The sequence below is a fragment of the Rhinatrema bivittatum genome, chromosome 3 (assembly GCF_901001135.1).
Source record: "Rhinatrema bivittatum chromosome 3, aRhiBiv1.1, whole genome shotgun sequence".
Lineage (NCBI taxonomy): Eukaryota > Metazoa > Chordata > Amphibia > Gymnophiona > Rhinatrematidae > Rhinatrema > Rhinatrema bivittatum.
In genome coordinates, this window is record NC_042617.1 from 590,021,564 (window position 1) to 590,036,615 (window position 15,052).

Consider the following 15,052-nt stretch of genomic DNA (forward strand, 5'->3'; position numbering starts at 1 on the left):
GAGAGAGAGGGAGGGACGGACTGAGTGGGAGGGAGGGACGGAGAGAGAGAGTGGGAGGGAGTGACTGAATGAGAGGGAGGGACTGAGTGGGAGGGAGGGATTGAGTGAGGGGGAGGGATTGAGTGAGAGGGAGGGAGTGGGACTGAGTGAGAAGGAGAGGGGGGACTGAGGGAGGGAGTGGGACTGGGAGAGAGAGGGAGGGAGTGGGACTGAGGGAGAGTGAGTGGGACTGAGTGAGTGAGAGGGAGGGGGGAGGGAGTGACTGAGTGGGAGGGAGGGATTGAGTGAGGGGGAGGGACTGAGGGAGGGAGTGGGACTGAGGGAGAGAGAGGGAGGGAGGGAGTGGGACTGAGGGAGAGGAGGGAGGGAGTGGGACTGAGGGAGAGGACGGAGGGAGTGGGGACTGAGTGAGAGTGAGTGGGACTGAGTGAGTGAGAGGGAGGGAGAGAGGGGGGGAGGGAGTGAGTGAGACTGAGTGGGAGGGAGGGACTGAGTGATAGGAGAGGGAGGGTGGGGAGGAGTGGGTGAGGGAGGGGGTGGTGAAGAGTGAGGGGAGAGAGAAAGAGGGGGAGGTGAGAGACAGAGGGATGTAGCCCGTTTTAACGGGCTTAACGGCTTGTAAATATATAACATCTCAGGAATTCTCAACTGAAGGAGGGACCATAGATGCATGACGGAGATAATAGTGAGATAATTCAGTAAAACAGGGGATTAGCACAGAGGAAGTGAAGCAAATCAGTGATCAACTGTGATCTCTAGCATTATAACAGGAAGAAAGTTAGGCACACATTCTGTTTCTACGGATACTTTAGTGTTATATTGGAGGCACTGAATATCAGCCAGTAAGAGAAAAAGTTTTAGTCTTTTATTATAAGATATCTCATAAAAGCGGTGCAGCTTACCAAACAGTGCAGAGTAAATGCCAGCTCAGCTTTTCTGAGTTGTTATATTCAGTTAAATACGTCACCCCCTCTGAGCTTATAGTTTATCTGCATAACATTTTCCAATTGGCTGGCATTATAATTTTTTTGGGCAGCCATAGACTTGGTGAAGACCCTCATTAGAAGGACAGTGGTAAGCCTAAAGCAATTAATCTGGTTTTATTTTAGGACCCTAGTAAGTAAAAAAAACAAAACACAGGCATTTTCAGAGTTCATTAATGTAGTCAAATGTTAAGTCTTCAGTTTATAGAAGCAGCATATATCAGCGTGGTAACGCAAGTTTCATGTCACAGCTCTTCCGCTACCTCACTTCTGCTCAGGAGAGACCTCTAGAGATGACAGAGTTGTTTGCTCTCCTATATGCATTCAGTTTTTACCTCATAGCCTCTATGTTGAGAATACTATTGAAGATGCCAAGTAATGCAATTCAGGATGGTTTGGTGTGAGGACACTTGTTCACAGTGGATTGCAGACTGGAATAAAAAAAAGTCTTTTCAGGCATGTTACTGATTGATCATCATGGGATCAAAACCAGTGGACTACAACAGGGCTTCTACTCTGCAAAATGCATGAGGTGTGCAAAACATTATACACTGGAGTTAATCTCCCTGGGAGAGACACAACCATCATCCACGACAGCCCAAGAAATGTTGGCTGTTTATGTGAATTCTGCAGAATTGAGACTTCCAGAACAAAGAACCAATGCACAATTAGTCAGCCAGTCTCACCTCTGCTACCTCCTTCTGAAACGTCAGGGTCATCTGGGTCCTGCCATAGGTGAAAGGCCCATCCTTGCTTGCAACATTTTCAAGCCACTTGATGATGAGATGAGTTGAAACACTAAAAGGTAAGTTTCCAAGGATATGCACATCTGGTGGATCTGTCAGAATAAGAAAAAAGATTTCACGAGGGGACTTAGAATCAAAGTAGCAGCTGCATAGGTCTGGCAGGCTGCAAATTCTGCAATATCTAAGTTCTAGTAAAAATGCAGGTGCTCAGCTAGCCGGGTCTGTCTGGCAGACTACGCAAGGGACCCAGAAGGCCAGATTTCCAGGCAACAGCTTTGTAGTTTGTCATAAGAAGGAAGGATTACTGGCTGTGAACTAGAGAGGGGTGATTTTGTATGAAGTACTACGGAGACAGACAGCAATAACTGCCCTGGGTGGGGCTATCTTGCAAGCGATCACAATGAATGGTCGGCAGCTGCGATAAATCCTGAATAGCATGGGAAGACTGGATAAACCAATTGGTCTCTTTCTGCTGTCACCTACCATGGTACTGTTCTCATGCCAGTTACTATTTTTCATGTAATTTTAGGACCCAATTAAAAAAAGAAATGACTACAACATTAACAGTACTCGATCTAGCACACAGAAAAATATACATATATGTTTAGTACAAGATACTAAGCATTTTCATTGCCATTACATTTCACAAAAGTCGTCCAAAGTCATTATGATCCCTTCTCCACTTTGATGTCCAAATAATGATTCTGTGTATGATGAAACGTCATGGAAAAACTTCAAATTCTTATCGTGAGTGTTTACCATATCAAAATAGAATTTAATGAAGACTGTAGATTTCCAAATGAAAAAACATCAACTATATATATATATATCTATATATAGATGATGAGAGGCTACCCTGGCTATGGCTCTTCAGCTTGGAAAAGAGAAGGCTGAGAGGGGACATGATACAACTTTATAAAATCAAGAGTAGGGTGGAATGGGTAAATAAATGATGGTTATTTACGCTTTCAAATAATGCTGAAACAAGGGGACACTCCATGAAACTAACAACCAGCAGATTCTGAATAGATTGTAGAAAGTATTTTTTCACTGTTTCCAGAGAATGTGATCAAGGCAACTAGCATAACGAGGTTTAAAAGGAGATTGGACAGGTTCCAGGATGAAAACTCCATTATTACCACGTTTAAAATCATGAGAGATCTAGAACGGGTAGATGTGAATCGGTTATTTAATCTTTCGGATAGTAGAAAGACTAGGGGGCACTCCATGAAGTTAGCATGTGGCACATTTAAAACTAATCGGAGAAAGTTCTTCACTCAACGCACAATTAAACTCTGGAATTTGTTGCCAGAGGATGTGGTTAGTGCAGTTAGTATAGCTGTGTTTAAAAAAGGATTGGATAAGTTCTTGGAGGAGAAGTCCATTACCTGCTATTAAGTTCACTTAGAGAATAGCCACTGCCATTAGCAATGGTTACATGGAATAGACTTAGTTTTTGGGTACTTGCCAGGTTCTTATGGCCTGGATTGGCCACTGTTGGAAACAGGATGCTGGGCTTGATGGACCCTTGGTCTGACCCAGTATGGCATATTCTTATGTTCTTTCAATTGGGGAAAACCATCGCTTTTGCCTGGGAGTGAGCAACAAGGAATGCATCTGCTGGATATTTCCTAGTGACCCAGACTGGTCACTGTTGGAGAGAGGAAGCTGGGCTCAACAGACCTTTAGTCTGTCCCAGCATGGCACATCTTATGTTCTTATGCAGGGGTCCCCAAACTCGGTCCTCGAGGACCAGAACCCTGACAGGTTTTCAGATTTTCGCAAATGAATACGACATGAGATCTATTTGCATACCATGGATTTCATGCATATTTATTGTGGCAATCCTGAAAACCCGATTGGACGGTGGCCCTCAACAACAAAGTCTGGGGATTGCTTATGTAAGCTTCACTCTCCAACAAGCAAAACAAAACGTCACAAAACCCTGCAAGATACCACAATGCAAGCAGTGCCAGCCCATACCACAGGACCCTAAATCTACTTACATGGGAAATACACTCAAAATAAACGGTTCACTTTCATGCTCTTCTGTGAATGTATATACAAACACATGATCTAGTCTTTGAAAAAAAAAAAGGGAAAAGCGATGCTAATTCATTGAAATGAGCCAGAAATAAAGGAGAAGAATAAACCTTCACAGACGTAAAATAACACATTACAGAGAAAAACAAAGTGACAGCTCAGTAGGCGAACATTTCTCAAGGAAAGATCATTCCCTTAACGATGTCACAATCAGGGTACTTAACAGGAATTTCTGAACTACACAAGAATGCAAAACACTTAAATTATGATGATTAAACACGTTGAAACTAGTACAATAAAGGTCTTATCGCCCTGGCTCTTTCACCTATTATAAGACATAGGCCCCCTTAGAAAGTTTTATTGTCATCGCCATCAAGCCCATTCCTTTACTAAGCTGTAATTATTATTACTCCTGGGTGAATTCTGCATACTTTATACTGATCAAAACAACGCAATATAAATCACAGTCTGAGTAATATATTTAAAATGCAATACAGAAAAAAGATTATTCAAAGATGCAGAGTTTTAAATATTTTGAGCAGAATTCCTGTAGAAGTACACTGTACTTCTACCCTCTCTCCCTACTCTTCTGGCCAGACCCCTTTCACTCTGCCCTCTCAGGCTCCAACTTCTCTGCTCTCCACTATCTCTCCCCTCCCTCTCCAGGCTCAACGCTTTCCACTTTCTCCACTCCTAGAATTTGATCACCCTCTCATACAGCCTTTCACACAGGCTCTCTCTCCCATACTCACACACACCCTCATCCAAGCTCCTTCCCTTTTTCTCTCTCACATACACACCCCCTCAAACAGACTCCCTCCCTCTCTCACACACACAACCACTTACACAGGGTCCCTCTGTCTTCCTCACACACAGACACACAAACCACCTCATATAGGCTCTTTCTCTCTCGTGCACACACATACACCCACACATAGACTCCCTCGTTCTATCGCATACACCTCTCCCCCTCACATAGGCTCCATTTTTCTCTGGCAAACATGCACTCACAAAGGCTCCTTCTCTCTCTTGCACACTCATACACCCCTGCACACAAGGCTCTCTCACACCCAACCCTTCACATGGGCTCCCTCTCACACACACACCCTCACTCAGGCACACAGGCTCCAAATTACACACACACCCTCTGTATCTGTCATTCTACACATTCACACACACACACGTTAACAGGCCGCATCGACATCATCAGTTGTTCACTGCTCCTCGGCTGTGAGCAGATCTGGCTCCATTCGCGGCCCGCCAGGTCTTCTTCCACTTCAGCAGCAAGTGGGATGGGCTCAGCTCATGGCCCACCGGCGCCTCCCTTTTCTTCAGCCCACTCAGCCTCCTTCGTTTTCAGCTGCAGGTGGGATGGGTTCTGCTCGCGGTCTGCCAGCCTCCCTCCACTTCAGCCACGAGTGGAATGGGATCTGCCTGAGGACTGCCGGGCATCTTAAAATTCTGAGCAAAAAAAAGAAAATTCTACAGCAGGAGGGGAATTCTGAGCAAATTCCCCCAGGAGTAACTGTAATGTAACCTGCAACTTTCTGGCAACTCAGTTTAACTGTTCTGTTCTTCACTGATCCAATGAAGGGTGCATAGCACTTGAAAGCTAACCACAAACATTTAATCCAGTAAAAACATTTCACCTACAGCTTATTTCCTGACCCTTCTTTCTGCATTTTAAACACAGCTACAATACTTTGCTCACCGCCACAGACTTACCAATAACTAGTATCACTTTACAATTATGCATAACGGAGAAATTACTTACCTGATAGTTTTGTTTTCCTTAGTGGAGACAGATGGACTCAGGACCAGTGTATATGATGTGCCGCAATCAAACCGAGCACCTGTAAATAAGCTCCATACCGTTGGACAGATAGTGTTCACCAACTGACGCACCTGAGATATCAAGTTTTGGATCCATGCGTCCGTTAGAAAAACCTTGTCCAGCCTCATGTCGAAGTAAACTCCCAGATATTCCAACAACTGAGAAGACCGAAGACTGCACTTGGCCAGGTTCACCACCCAACCAAGCTCCTAAAGCAAGGAAATTACCTTAGTGGTCACCAGACTGCTCTCTGCCAAAGACTTGGCCTGAATCAGCCAATCTTCCAAGTATGGGTGTACCAGAATCCCATCTTTACTCAACACCGCCGCCACAACCACCATAACCTTGGAAAATGTGCTGGGGAGGTGGCCAGACCAAAGGGCAGCACCTGAAACTGATAATGGCAACCCAGCACTGCTAAGGTAGAAAACATCGGTGCTCCAAACAGCTGGGAATATGAAGGTAAGCCTCGGACAGATCCAGGGAGGTCAGAAACTTCCCCGATTGTACGGCCAATATCATAGATCGTTAGGTTTCCATGCGAAAATGAGTCACCCGCAGATGACGGTTGACACTCTTGAGGTCCAGGATGGGACAAAAGGAACCTTCTTTCTTGGGTACAACAAAATAAATTGAATAGCGCCCCATATTTTCCCAAGACGTAGGCACAGGAACCACAGCTTTCAGCCTGAGGAGTCTCAGAAGCGGAGACTCCACTGTCTGCTTCTTCTGCAGGGAGTAGCAATGAGTCACCAAGAAATTCCATCACATAGCCTTCCTGGGTCACTTCCAAGACCCATTGATCCAATGTAATCTCAACCCACCTCTGATAAAAGAGATAGGCGTCCCCCTATCCCCTCCTCCCAAAGGTGGGTTGGCAAACATTCACTGGGAAGCTTGGGATGGTCTGCCACCCAAGTCTGCTCCTTTCTTGGATTGTCGGGGATGAAAGGACTGAGACTTACCAAAAAGCAGAGTCTTCTGAAAGGTAAAATTTGTGTAGGGATGAAAAAGCTTGGAACCCCTTAGATGACCCCTCACAGAAAAGGGGCATTGCAATTGCTTCTTATCCTCCGGTAATCGGGGACGTGGAGATTCGCCCCACTTACTGGCCAGCGTTTCCAACTCGCTCCCAAGAGTGAGCTTTTAAAGGGCATTTTTGTAGGATTAGCCATGGAGGCTGCAACAGCTGGCCAATTCCGCAACCATAACTGATGTCTGGCTGCCACTACCAATGCCACTCCTCTGGCTGAGGTACAGACCAAATCACAGCCCACGACTGCCAAAAAGGCGGCAGCAGGTTCCATAACTGCTCTGGAATTCACCCCCGAATCATCCACCTCCTGAGAGAGAAGCAGACAAGAACATGCCACAAGAGCGCAGCAAGAAGCAATCTGCAAGGTCATCGCCACTGTGTCAAAGGCCTGCTTAAGGATAGATTTTATCCGTCTATCATGCACATCCAAGGCCGCTCCTCCTTCCACGGGGATAGTCATCCATTTAGATATGGTGCAGGCAAGTGCATCCACTTTGGGAAAAAGCCAACGCTCTCTCATAGCTGGATCCAGAGGGTACAGGCCTTCCAATGCCCGACCCCCTTTGAAATTTCCCTCTGGGGCGTCCCATTAAAGATCAATCAATTCTTGAATGACGTCCATAACAGGAAAAAAGCAAGAGGAACAAAAGGGGATTCTTTGGCTCTGACACAGAATCCATCCTAGGCACTCCCAGCATCTTCAATGTCTGGGAAACCAGGGCTGGTAGTTCATCTCTATTAAAGAACTGTAACGTGGTTCGATACAGCTTCAAACCAGGAGGAATTTCACTATCTTCCAAGGAATCAGGATCCGCCTCATCATCCATGCCATCCAGGTCCCCACTGGGGATACCCGTGGTGAACAAAGGTGAGCCATGGCACTTAACCTTAGGATTGGAAGAGGGAGGGGCCACCGGCTGAGGTCCGACCTGACCAGATTGGACAAAATGGAGGACTGAACATGAACAAAGGCTCGTAAAAACTCCACCCAAGAAAAAGCAGCTGGATCCAGGCCAAGCCCAGAAGGTACTGGAGCAGGTCCAACTGAACTACCATCTCCTGCAGAGGAGCCAGTCAAGAGAGTACCAAGATCCGGCGCACTTCCAGCCAAAACCATAACCAGACTAATCATCAGAATGAGAGGATCAAGGCTTAGCAAACTCCGAGGAAGACAACTCTCCCTGAGCATCCAAACAGCACTGACACATGTTGGAAGGCAGGCAACACAAAGAGAAAGGCACTTAGGCTTCTTGTTTACTGGTGCCTTGAGCAGCGGAAACTGCGTTCAAACAGCTCGCGCTTAAAAAAGTTGCATGCACAAAGTATAGGCGCCCCAGCAATAAGCACATCAAGACGCATGCACTACTAGTGCACCCCGCTGGAGTGCATCACCACACTCAAAAATGTTATGCATGCAAAAGTCCTGCCTAGCGCAGCGCGCAGACTAACATCCTGTAGAGAGCAGGAAAGCTCACACAAGAGCACACAAAAGCGCCACTGCGGCCTACCACGCAGCGCACAGAGAAAAGCCTACCGCGAGGCCTAGCCCACCTGGGCCACTCAACCCCCCAGGCTGCCCAGATCCCCTAAGCCTAATGGGAGCAGAAACGACGTTGGGACGGGACGGCGCGCCCAGAGACCAAAGGAAGGCCTAAAAACCCCGTCTTGTAGTTAAAAATTCTTCTCTTCTTTTTTTTTTTTTTTTAACTTACCGGAGCTCAGCGCTTACCGGCTGAGTACAGAGACGGTCTCCAGCTGCGGGGAGAGAGAGAATCTGCCATCACTGCCGCCTTTCAGCTGTAAAAGTAGCTAAGTCCATGACGGGAACCGGCTCCCAGACCAAGGCACATCTCTGAGGAATTCTCAACTGGGAGAGGGACCTTTAGGTATTACTGCAGGAAAATGGGGTTTTCGTTTCTCAATATAAAATTCTCCTTTCAAAATTCACAGCAATCCCCAAAGGGAGATGCACGTCCATCATCTGCTGGAGACAGAGAATACTGGCAGGCTGGGGTCACTGCAGGAGTATATGATGTCAGCTTGCTCCATCTCCATCTGCTGGCAAGAGAGCATAACCCACTGGTCCTGAGTCCATCTGTCTTCACACTAGGAAACCCCAATCAAAGAGACTGAAACATTGGATGCAATATTAGGCATTAAATGTACACAGCTGATGGGGGGAAATAAAAATAAAAAAAACCTGACAGATCAAATCACCAAAAAAGACCGAGAAGGACGGCATCATAAGCTGTTCGTTGTGTTCAGAAACTGGCCATTCAAGATCTCAGATGCAGAGGTCTGAAGATAAGGAAGTTTTAATGAATATTGTTTAGGATCTGAGATAGATAAAAGTGTAGCGCATACGCAAGACAGCTAATGAAAGCAAGTTATTAGCACTTATACGGTTCTCGCCTGGCTTTCTGCTAGTGGGACATCAGAGCCCAGTGGTAAAAGATTGTTAGTCTAACATGCTTCAGGGCCTGAATTAAGGAGAAATTTGCAAAGGAGATAGGCTAGAAAAAAGATTCAATTTTTATTACCCAATTAATGCAGGTTAAATTGGCAAACAAATAGCGAAGTGTTCTGCTGAAAGGCAGATCGCCATTGGCAGAGAAGATGCAAACTATCACCAAAAGTCCTCCTCAGTTTAGTGCAATATGTTAACTGCTTCAGATTCTGAGCAAATTAGTATCTAACGCACAGCGTGCCGGAGAAACGAATCTGCCAATTCCAGAAATGATAAATTAGATGTCACTACTATTACAGCAACCAAAAGTACAGCAAAATGAGAAAAAGACAAAGGAAGCAACCTTAGAAAGTGTCAGCATGTAAGACAGCAGCGCCTCCTCCTCGCTGGAGAGATGAAATCTGCAGCAGGCAGCAGGCGAAGGGAAAGGACAGGTAAGAGCAGAAGCTAAATGAGCTCTCAGACCTGGAGGCCTTCCCCAGCCCCCCTCTCAGATTCTCCTGAGTGCTCTGCCACTTCTGAAGCTGCACCCGACTGATGGTTCAACCAGGATCAGCCACGAAGGAGCGGAAAGACTCTTGGACATGTCCAGACCTGCTGCCTGGATCTTCCCTGAACCATTTCTGGGGGTTTTATGCGGGGGAGCTGGGGGCCATCAGTTTCCTGCTGCTCCACTAGGAGCCTTTATTTGCAATTACCCCTAATTTTATATCTTCTCTCACCTCACTTAGCACAGCCACTGCAGGGACAGTCCTCGATCGGGGGAGGGGGAGGGGCACACATTGGGACTCCTTCCAAAATCCTGCAATTCCAGCCACCATGAGTCGCCATAATCCTGACTCCCTCCCTTCCCTCCACACTTTCCCTGGCTGACTCAGGAAATGCAAACCAGGTCACAGAATCACCAAGCTGGCCCTCTTGGGAGCTGCGTTCCATTTTTTAGTTTTACTGGTCTGTTTTAAAAAAAAAACCAAACAAACCAAGGGAAATAGGTTCATTTCAGTTTTTCCATGACAAAATCAACAAGCTTGTAACGCAGCTACCCAACGACTCCTCGCCTCAATTAACTTCCTCCCCAAGGGCAAACAACAAAGCCTCGCATCTTGATCAATTCGAACCCACATCAGCCAAAGAAATCCAATCTATCTTAAACAAAATGAGACCCTCCTCTCACCCTGCGGACCATATTCCCACCAAATCCCTCCTATCCATCCCAGAAATCATATCACAAAAACTAGCAGACATCATCAACTGCTCCCTATCACAAGGCTTTTACCCAGATGACCTTAAGATGGCAGGCATTAAACCGCTCCTAAAGAAGCCAAATGCGGACCCCAATGACTTAAGCAACTTCAGACCGATCGCAAACCTACCATTCTTAGCTAAGATAATGGAAAAACTGGTCAACTCGCAAATTTCAGATTACCTAGAAGACAACAAACTCCTCTACCCCTCACAATACGGGTTTCGCAAAGCATCCAGCACTGAATCCCTCCTGGTTTCACTAACAGACTACCTGATCATGGGTATGGACAAAGGCCATTCATTCCTTCTGATCCTGTTGGACCTTTCAGCTGCCTTTGACACGGTCAACCACTCCAGCCTCATAAAACAACTCTCATCCATTGGAATTGCAGGTACCGCCCTAGCATGGTTCAAAACTTTCCTTAACAACAGAGAATACAAAGTGAAAATACACAATAAGGAATCCTCCAGTTTCAAGGCCCCCATAGGAGTACCACAGGGATCCTCCCTATCACCTACCTTGTTCAACATATACTTACGCCCACTGTGCCACCTTCTAACGGATCTCAATCTCAAACACCTTATTTATGCAGATGATGTTCAGATAGTGATTCCCCTTAAAGAATCACTAGGCAAAACACTTAAATACTGGGAATCTTGCCAATCAAAAATCAATGACCTCCTCACCAGCTTAAATCTCATCCTAAACTCCGCCAAAACCGAACTAATTCTCATTACTCCTGAAAACAATAATCATCACTCTCACACTTCAAACATCCCCCTATCTTCTCCAGTCAGAGATCTAGGAGCCAATATTGACAACAATCTGAACATGAAAGCTTTTATAAACCGCACCTCTAAGGATTGCTTTTATAAACTACAGGTATTAAAAAGAATTACGCCTCTATTCCACTTTCAAGATTTCAGAACCATACTTCAAGCAATAATCTTCGCAAAATTAGATTATTGCAACGCCATACTCCTGGGACTTCCATCCTCATACACCAAACCGCTGCAGATGGTACAAAACACAGCGGCCAGAATCCTTACAAATTCCAAAAGAAGAGACCATATCTCACCCATCTTAAAAAATCTTCACTGGCTCCCCATCCAAGCCAGAATCCTCTACAAAACTATCACCATCATCTACAAGTCAATCCATCACTACACCTCCCTGGACCTTCAATATCCGCTCAGCCTTCATATATCTCAAAGACCAATAAGAGAAGTACACCGAGGATCCCTTCAGATACCGAACACAAAATCCACACGACACACAACAGCAAGAGACCGGGCTTTCTCAACAGCCGGACCCTCACTTTGGAACTCTATCCCCACTGATCTGCGCCTAGAACCCTGCCTACCAACTTTCCGCAAAAGATTGAAGACTTGGCTTTTTAAACAAGCCTTCCCGGACAACTCATAACCATCACCTGCTACTGCAACAATGTTACTGTAAATATTCATTAAGTTATTATTATTATGAAAACATGGTTGTTCAACCAAGCTTACCCAGAATAAAAAGTCATTAACCCGTGCCAATGTAGACCACAATACGTCTACTCCCTTTTTCTCATATTGAGGAACTATGTTTTTGTTATATTCCATCTCCTCACCGCGAGGATCCTTGTTTGTTTTACCGTGTCTTTTCTTAGCTGCCTATCGTTACCCCATCTCCCAGTTTGAACTTCCCTGTTAAAATGTAATTTCCTAACTTAACTTGTTGACTGTAAACCGACATGATGTCCACAACGAATGCCGGTATATAAAATGTTTTAAATAAAATAAAAAATAAATAAATTAAGTTATTAAGTAATTATCCCTTTACAAATCTTTACGCCCCACCGTTCCTTGTTTCTCTCTCCCAGTTATCTTACCCCTGTTTTTTGTAACTGCTTCCCCTTGCACAAGTTTAGTTCTACTGTTCTATGCACCCCTTGTTTCTATGTAAACCAGCATGATGTGACTTGTTCATGAATGCCGGTATATAAAAAACCTAAATAAAATAAATAAATAAAAATAAATTTCTCAGTTGCTCTCAGCAGATTTCATTTTCACAGCAACCATGAAGCACTGCTCATCCCAGCTCAGCCTTCCATGGGACGCTATTTCCATTTCTCTCCGATTTCTGAATAAATTTTTTCTCTAATGTTTAATACTGAAAAAAAATGATCTTAGCTGTCTTTGTGTTCTTCATTTGCATTGTAATTTTAGACTACACAGTTTCAAAAGTCCTAAGAAACTTTCCTGAATATCCTGGATTTCCTCCTGTACAGACAGAATCATGTTTGAATATGCAGCAATCAATATATGACAAACAACCGGCAAACAGAGCAGGCAAGATTACTGACCGTCTTCCCAGTCCTTCTTTAGAGATTTTGGAAACGCTCTCTCCATTTTATAGGTGAGAATATCTCCATGGACTATTTGCAGTTTTCCTGGAGCTGCTTCATCCAACATCTGTGCAAAGACAAGATAATTCAGATCAGCTACAAATGAACGCTGATACATTTCTAGTCATCACAATAACTGATTTCTTGCATGAGGGAAGAGTTTTGCACATACCATGACAGGAATGAACATCACTCATAAGCTGATACAATCTCAGACTCTCGGATTTACTACTAGCGCGCTGCGTAATGGCTGCACTGCATTTTTTTTTAAATTAATACTTTTATTAACTTTCATTATAACAAAGTTATTACAATAGCAAGATGAATACAGAATACAGAATACTTCCCCAATTCCCCCCTCCCTCCCCAACCCCCACCTATGTAGGGGAGCTCTAATCGTTCTGTTACAGAATCCCCCAAGATAAATGATGAGTGCTTATTCACACCCCCGAATACTCTCATACCCTATATAAATATTTGTAAAGAATAATCCACTCCCACCCCAGTTGTCCAGGAGCAGTTAAGCTCTGAATCAAACAACAGATTACATGCAAGAAATATATTCCACAAACGATTTCCATGAGGCACGACTGCACTGCATTTTTAGCGGGGAGAAGGGGAGAACGAGGAGCGGATAGTTTTTCCAAATGGATTTTGTTTGCACACAGCATGACGAGAATGAACCTCACTCATAAACCAGGGTATGTCAAGAATTATCTCAGCCTCTCAGATTTAGTGCTAGTGGCTCGCCTCTTAAGAACATGAGAAATTGCCATGCTGGGTCAGACCAAGGGTCCATCAAGCCCAGCATCCTGTTTCCAACAGAGGCCAAACCAGGCCACGAGAACCTGGCAATTACCCAAACACTAAGAAGATCCCATGCTACTGATGCAATTAATAGCAGTGGCTGTTCCCTAAGTAAACTTGATTAATAGCAGTTAATGGACTTCTCCTCCAAGAAATTATCCAAACCTTTTTTGAACCCAGCTACACTAACTGCACTAACCACATCCTCTGGCAACAAATTCCAGAGCTTTATTGTGCGTTGAGTGAAAAAGAATTTTCTCCGATTAGTCTTAAATGTGCTACTTGCTAACTTCATGAAGTGCCCCCTAGTCCTCCTATTATCCGAAAGTACTTGCATTGTGCCAGAGAGGGTCTCCTGGCTGGAGTTTGTAAGATGTGATATGTGTAGGCGGCTTGAGGATCTTCTCTCTTTCTGTACATTGCACAGAATAGTTGCTCAGTTCTGACACTTCTATTAGTAACACATAGGGACCTCTGTTTTCAGTTTTTGTTTTGTTTTTCCCAGGAATGTCAGTGTTTTACAAGAACAAAAATATTATTTACCTTGAAAAATGAGGAGTAATTTCTTTCCACTGATTTTTCCTGGTTTTGTTCTTATAAACAACACTGATAAACTGCGCGGTAAAATAAAATGCAAACGAATGTCCCTAGTAACGCATTAGCATTTTTGTTAACTGGGAGGAAGAGAAGGTGGTGACAAGTAATGTTAGCCTAGTACGAAGTCCATGTTCTTCGCAACTTAGAGAGGGACAAGTATACAAAATAGAATATTATTCTGACAGCAGGACTCAGGAAACTTCAGTCCTCAACAATTTTAACATGCTGTGCATGTAAGGCCTCTGTTGACAGGTACCCATGTGTTAATACATGTTACAAGATGTGAGGAGATACTGAATAATGCGATTAGGTCAACATCGCCAAGTGACCACGACATATTTAAAAAAAAAAAAAAAAACAAACCTTGCTTTTTCCCATTGATAAGAAGCTGAATTAGATATGACATATGGGAAGCCCCAAGCGAGGGTTGCAATGGAAAGTTTATTGACTAAGCAACCCAGATCCCAACATGGAGAACAGATTACTGAGAGAACAGGCTATGCAAAACTGCTTGTCCAAATTTACACCTTGAGAGGTTGTCCAGACTGTAATGGGCCATGAAGTGTGTACTAAGGACCACGGACAGCTTTGCAGATTTCTCTGTGAGGTACTACTCGCAGGAGAGCAATGGATTAGGCCGTAGCTCTAACCTGATGAGTTCTGATGGAGTCCGTAACCGGTGTGTAGCAGTGCTGAATGCAGTCTGCTATCCAGTTAGACAATTTACGTTTGATAACTGCTATGCCCAGTTTGTTAGGATCAAGATACGAAAAGTTGTGAAGCCTGACTCTGTAGCTAAGTTCTTCTCCTGACGTAGGCTAAGGCCATTTTGCAGTATATAGACCAATGAATTCAACTTTAATGCCAGGAAAAAATTGTAGAAACTATTCTGAAGAACAAA

The 15,052-nt window shown here is 44.4% G+C and overlaps 1 protein-coding gene across 5 annotated transcripts in view; it reads right to left on the minus strand.

Moving 5' to 3' along the window:
- TFB1M (transcription factor B1, mitochondrial) overlaps window positions 1-15,052 on the minus strand; it is a 181,503-nt gene that overhangs the window by 138,038 nt on the left and 28,413 nt on the right. For all 5 annotated transcript variants that reach the window (XR_003855776.1, XM_029596710.1, XM_029596709.1 and 2 more), the window contains exons 4-5: window positions 12,706-12,814; window positions 1,670-1,821 (exon numbers count right to left, since the gene is read on the minus strand). Coding sequence is in view for 4 of the 5 variants with exons in the window: in XM_029596710.1 (XP_029452570.1) it covers window positions 1,670-1,821; window positions 12,706-12,814 (261 nt within the window). In the remaining variant the exon portion in view is untranslated. The remainder of the gene's footprint in view (window positions 1-1,669; window positions 1,822-12,705; window positions 12,815-15,052) is intronic.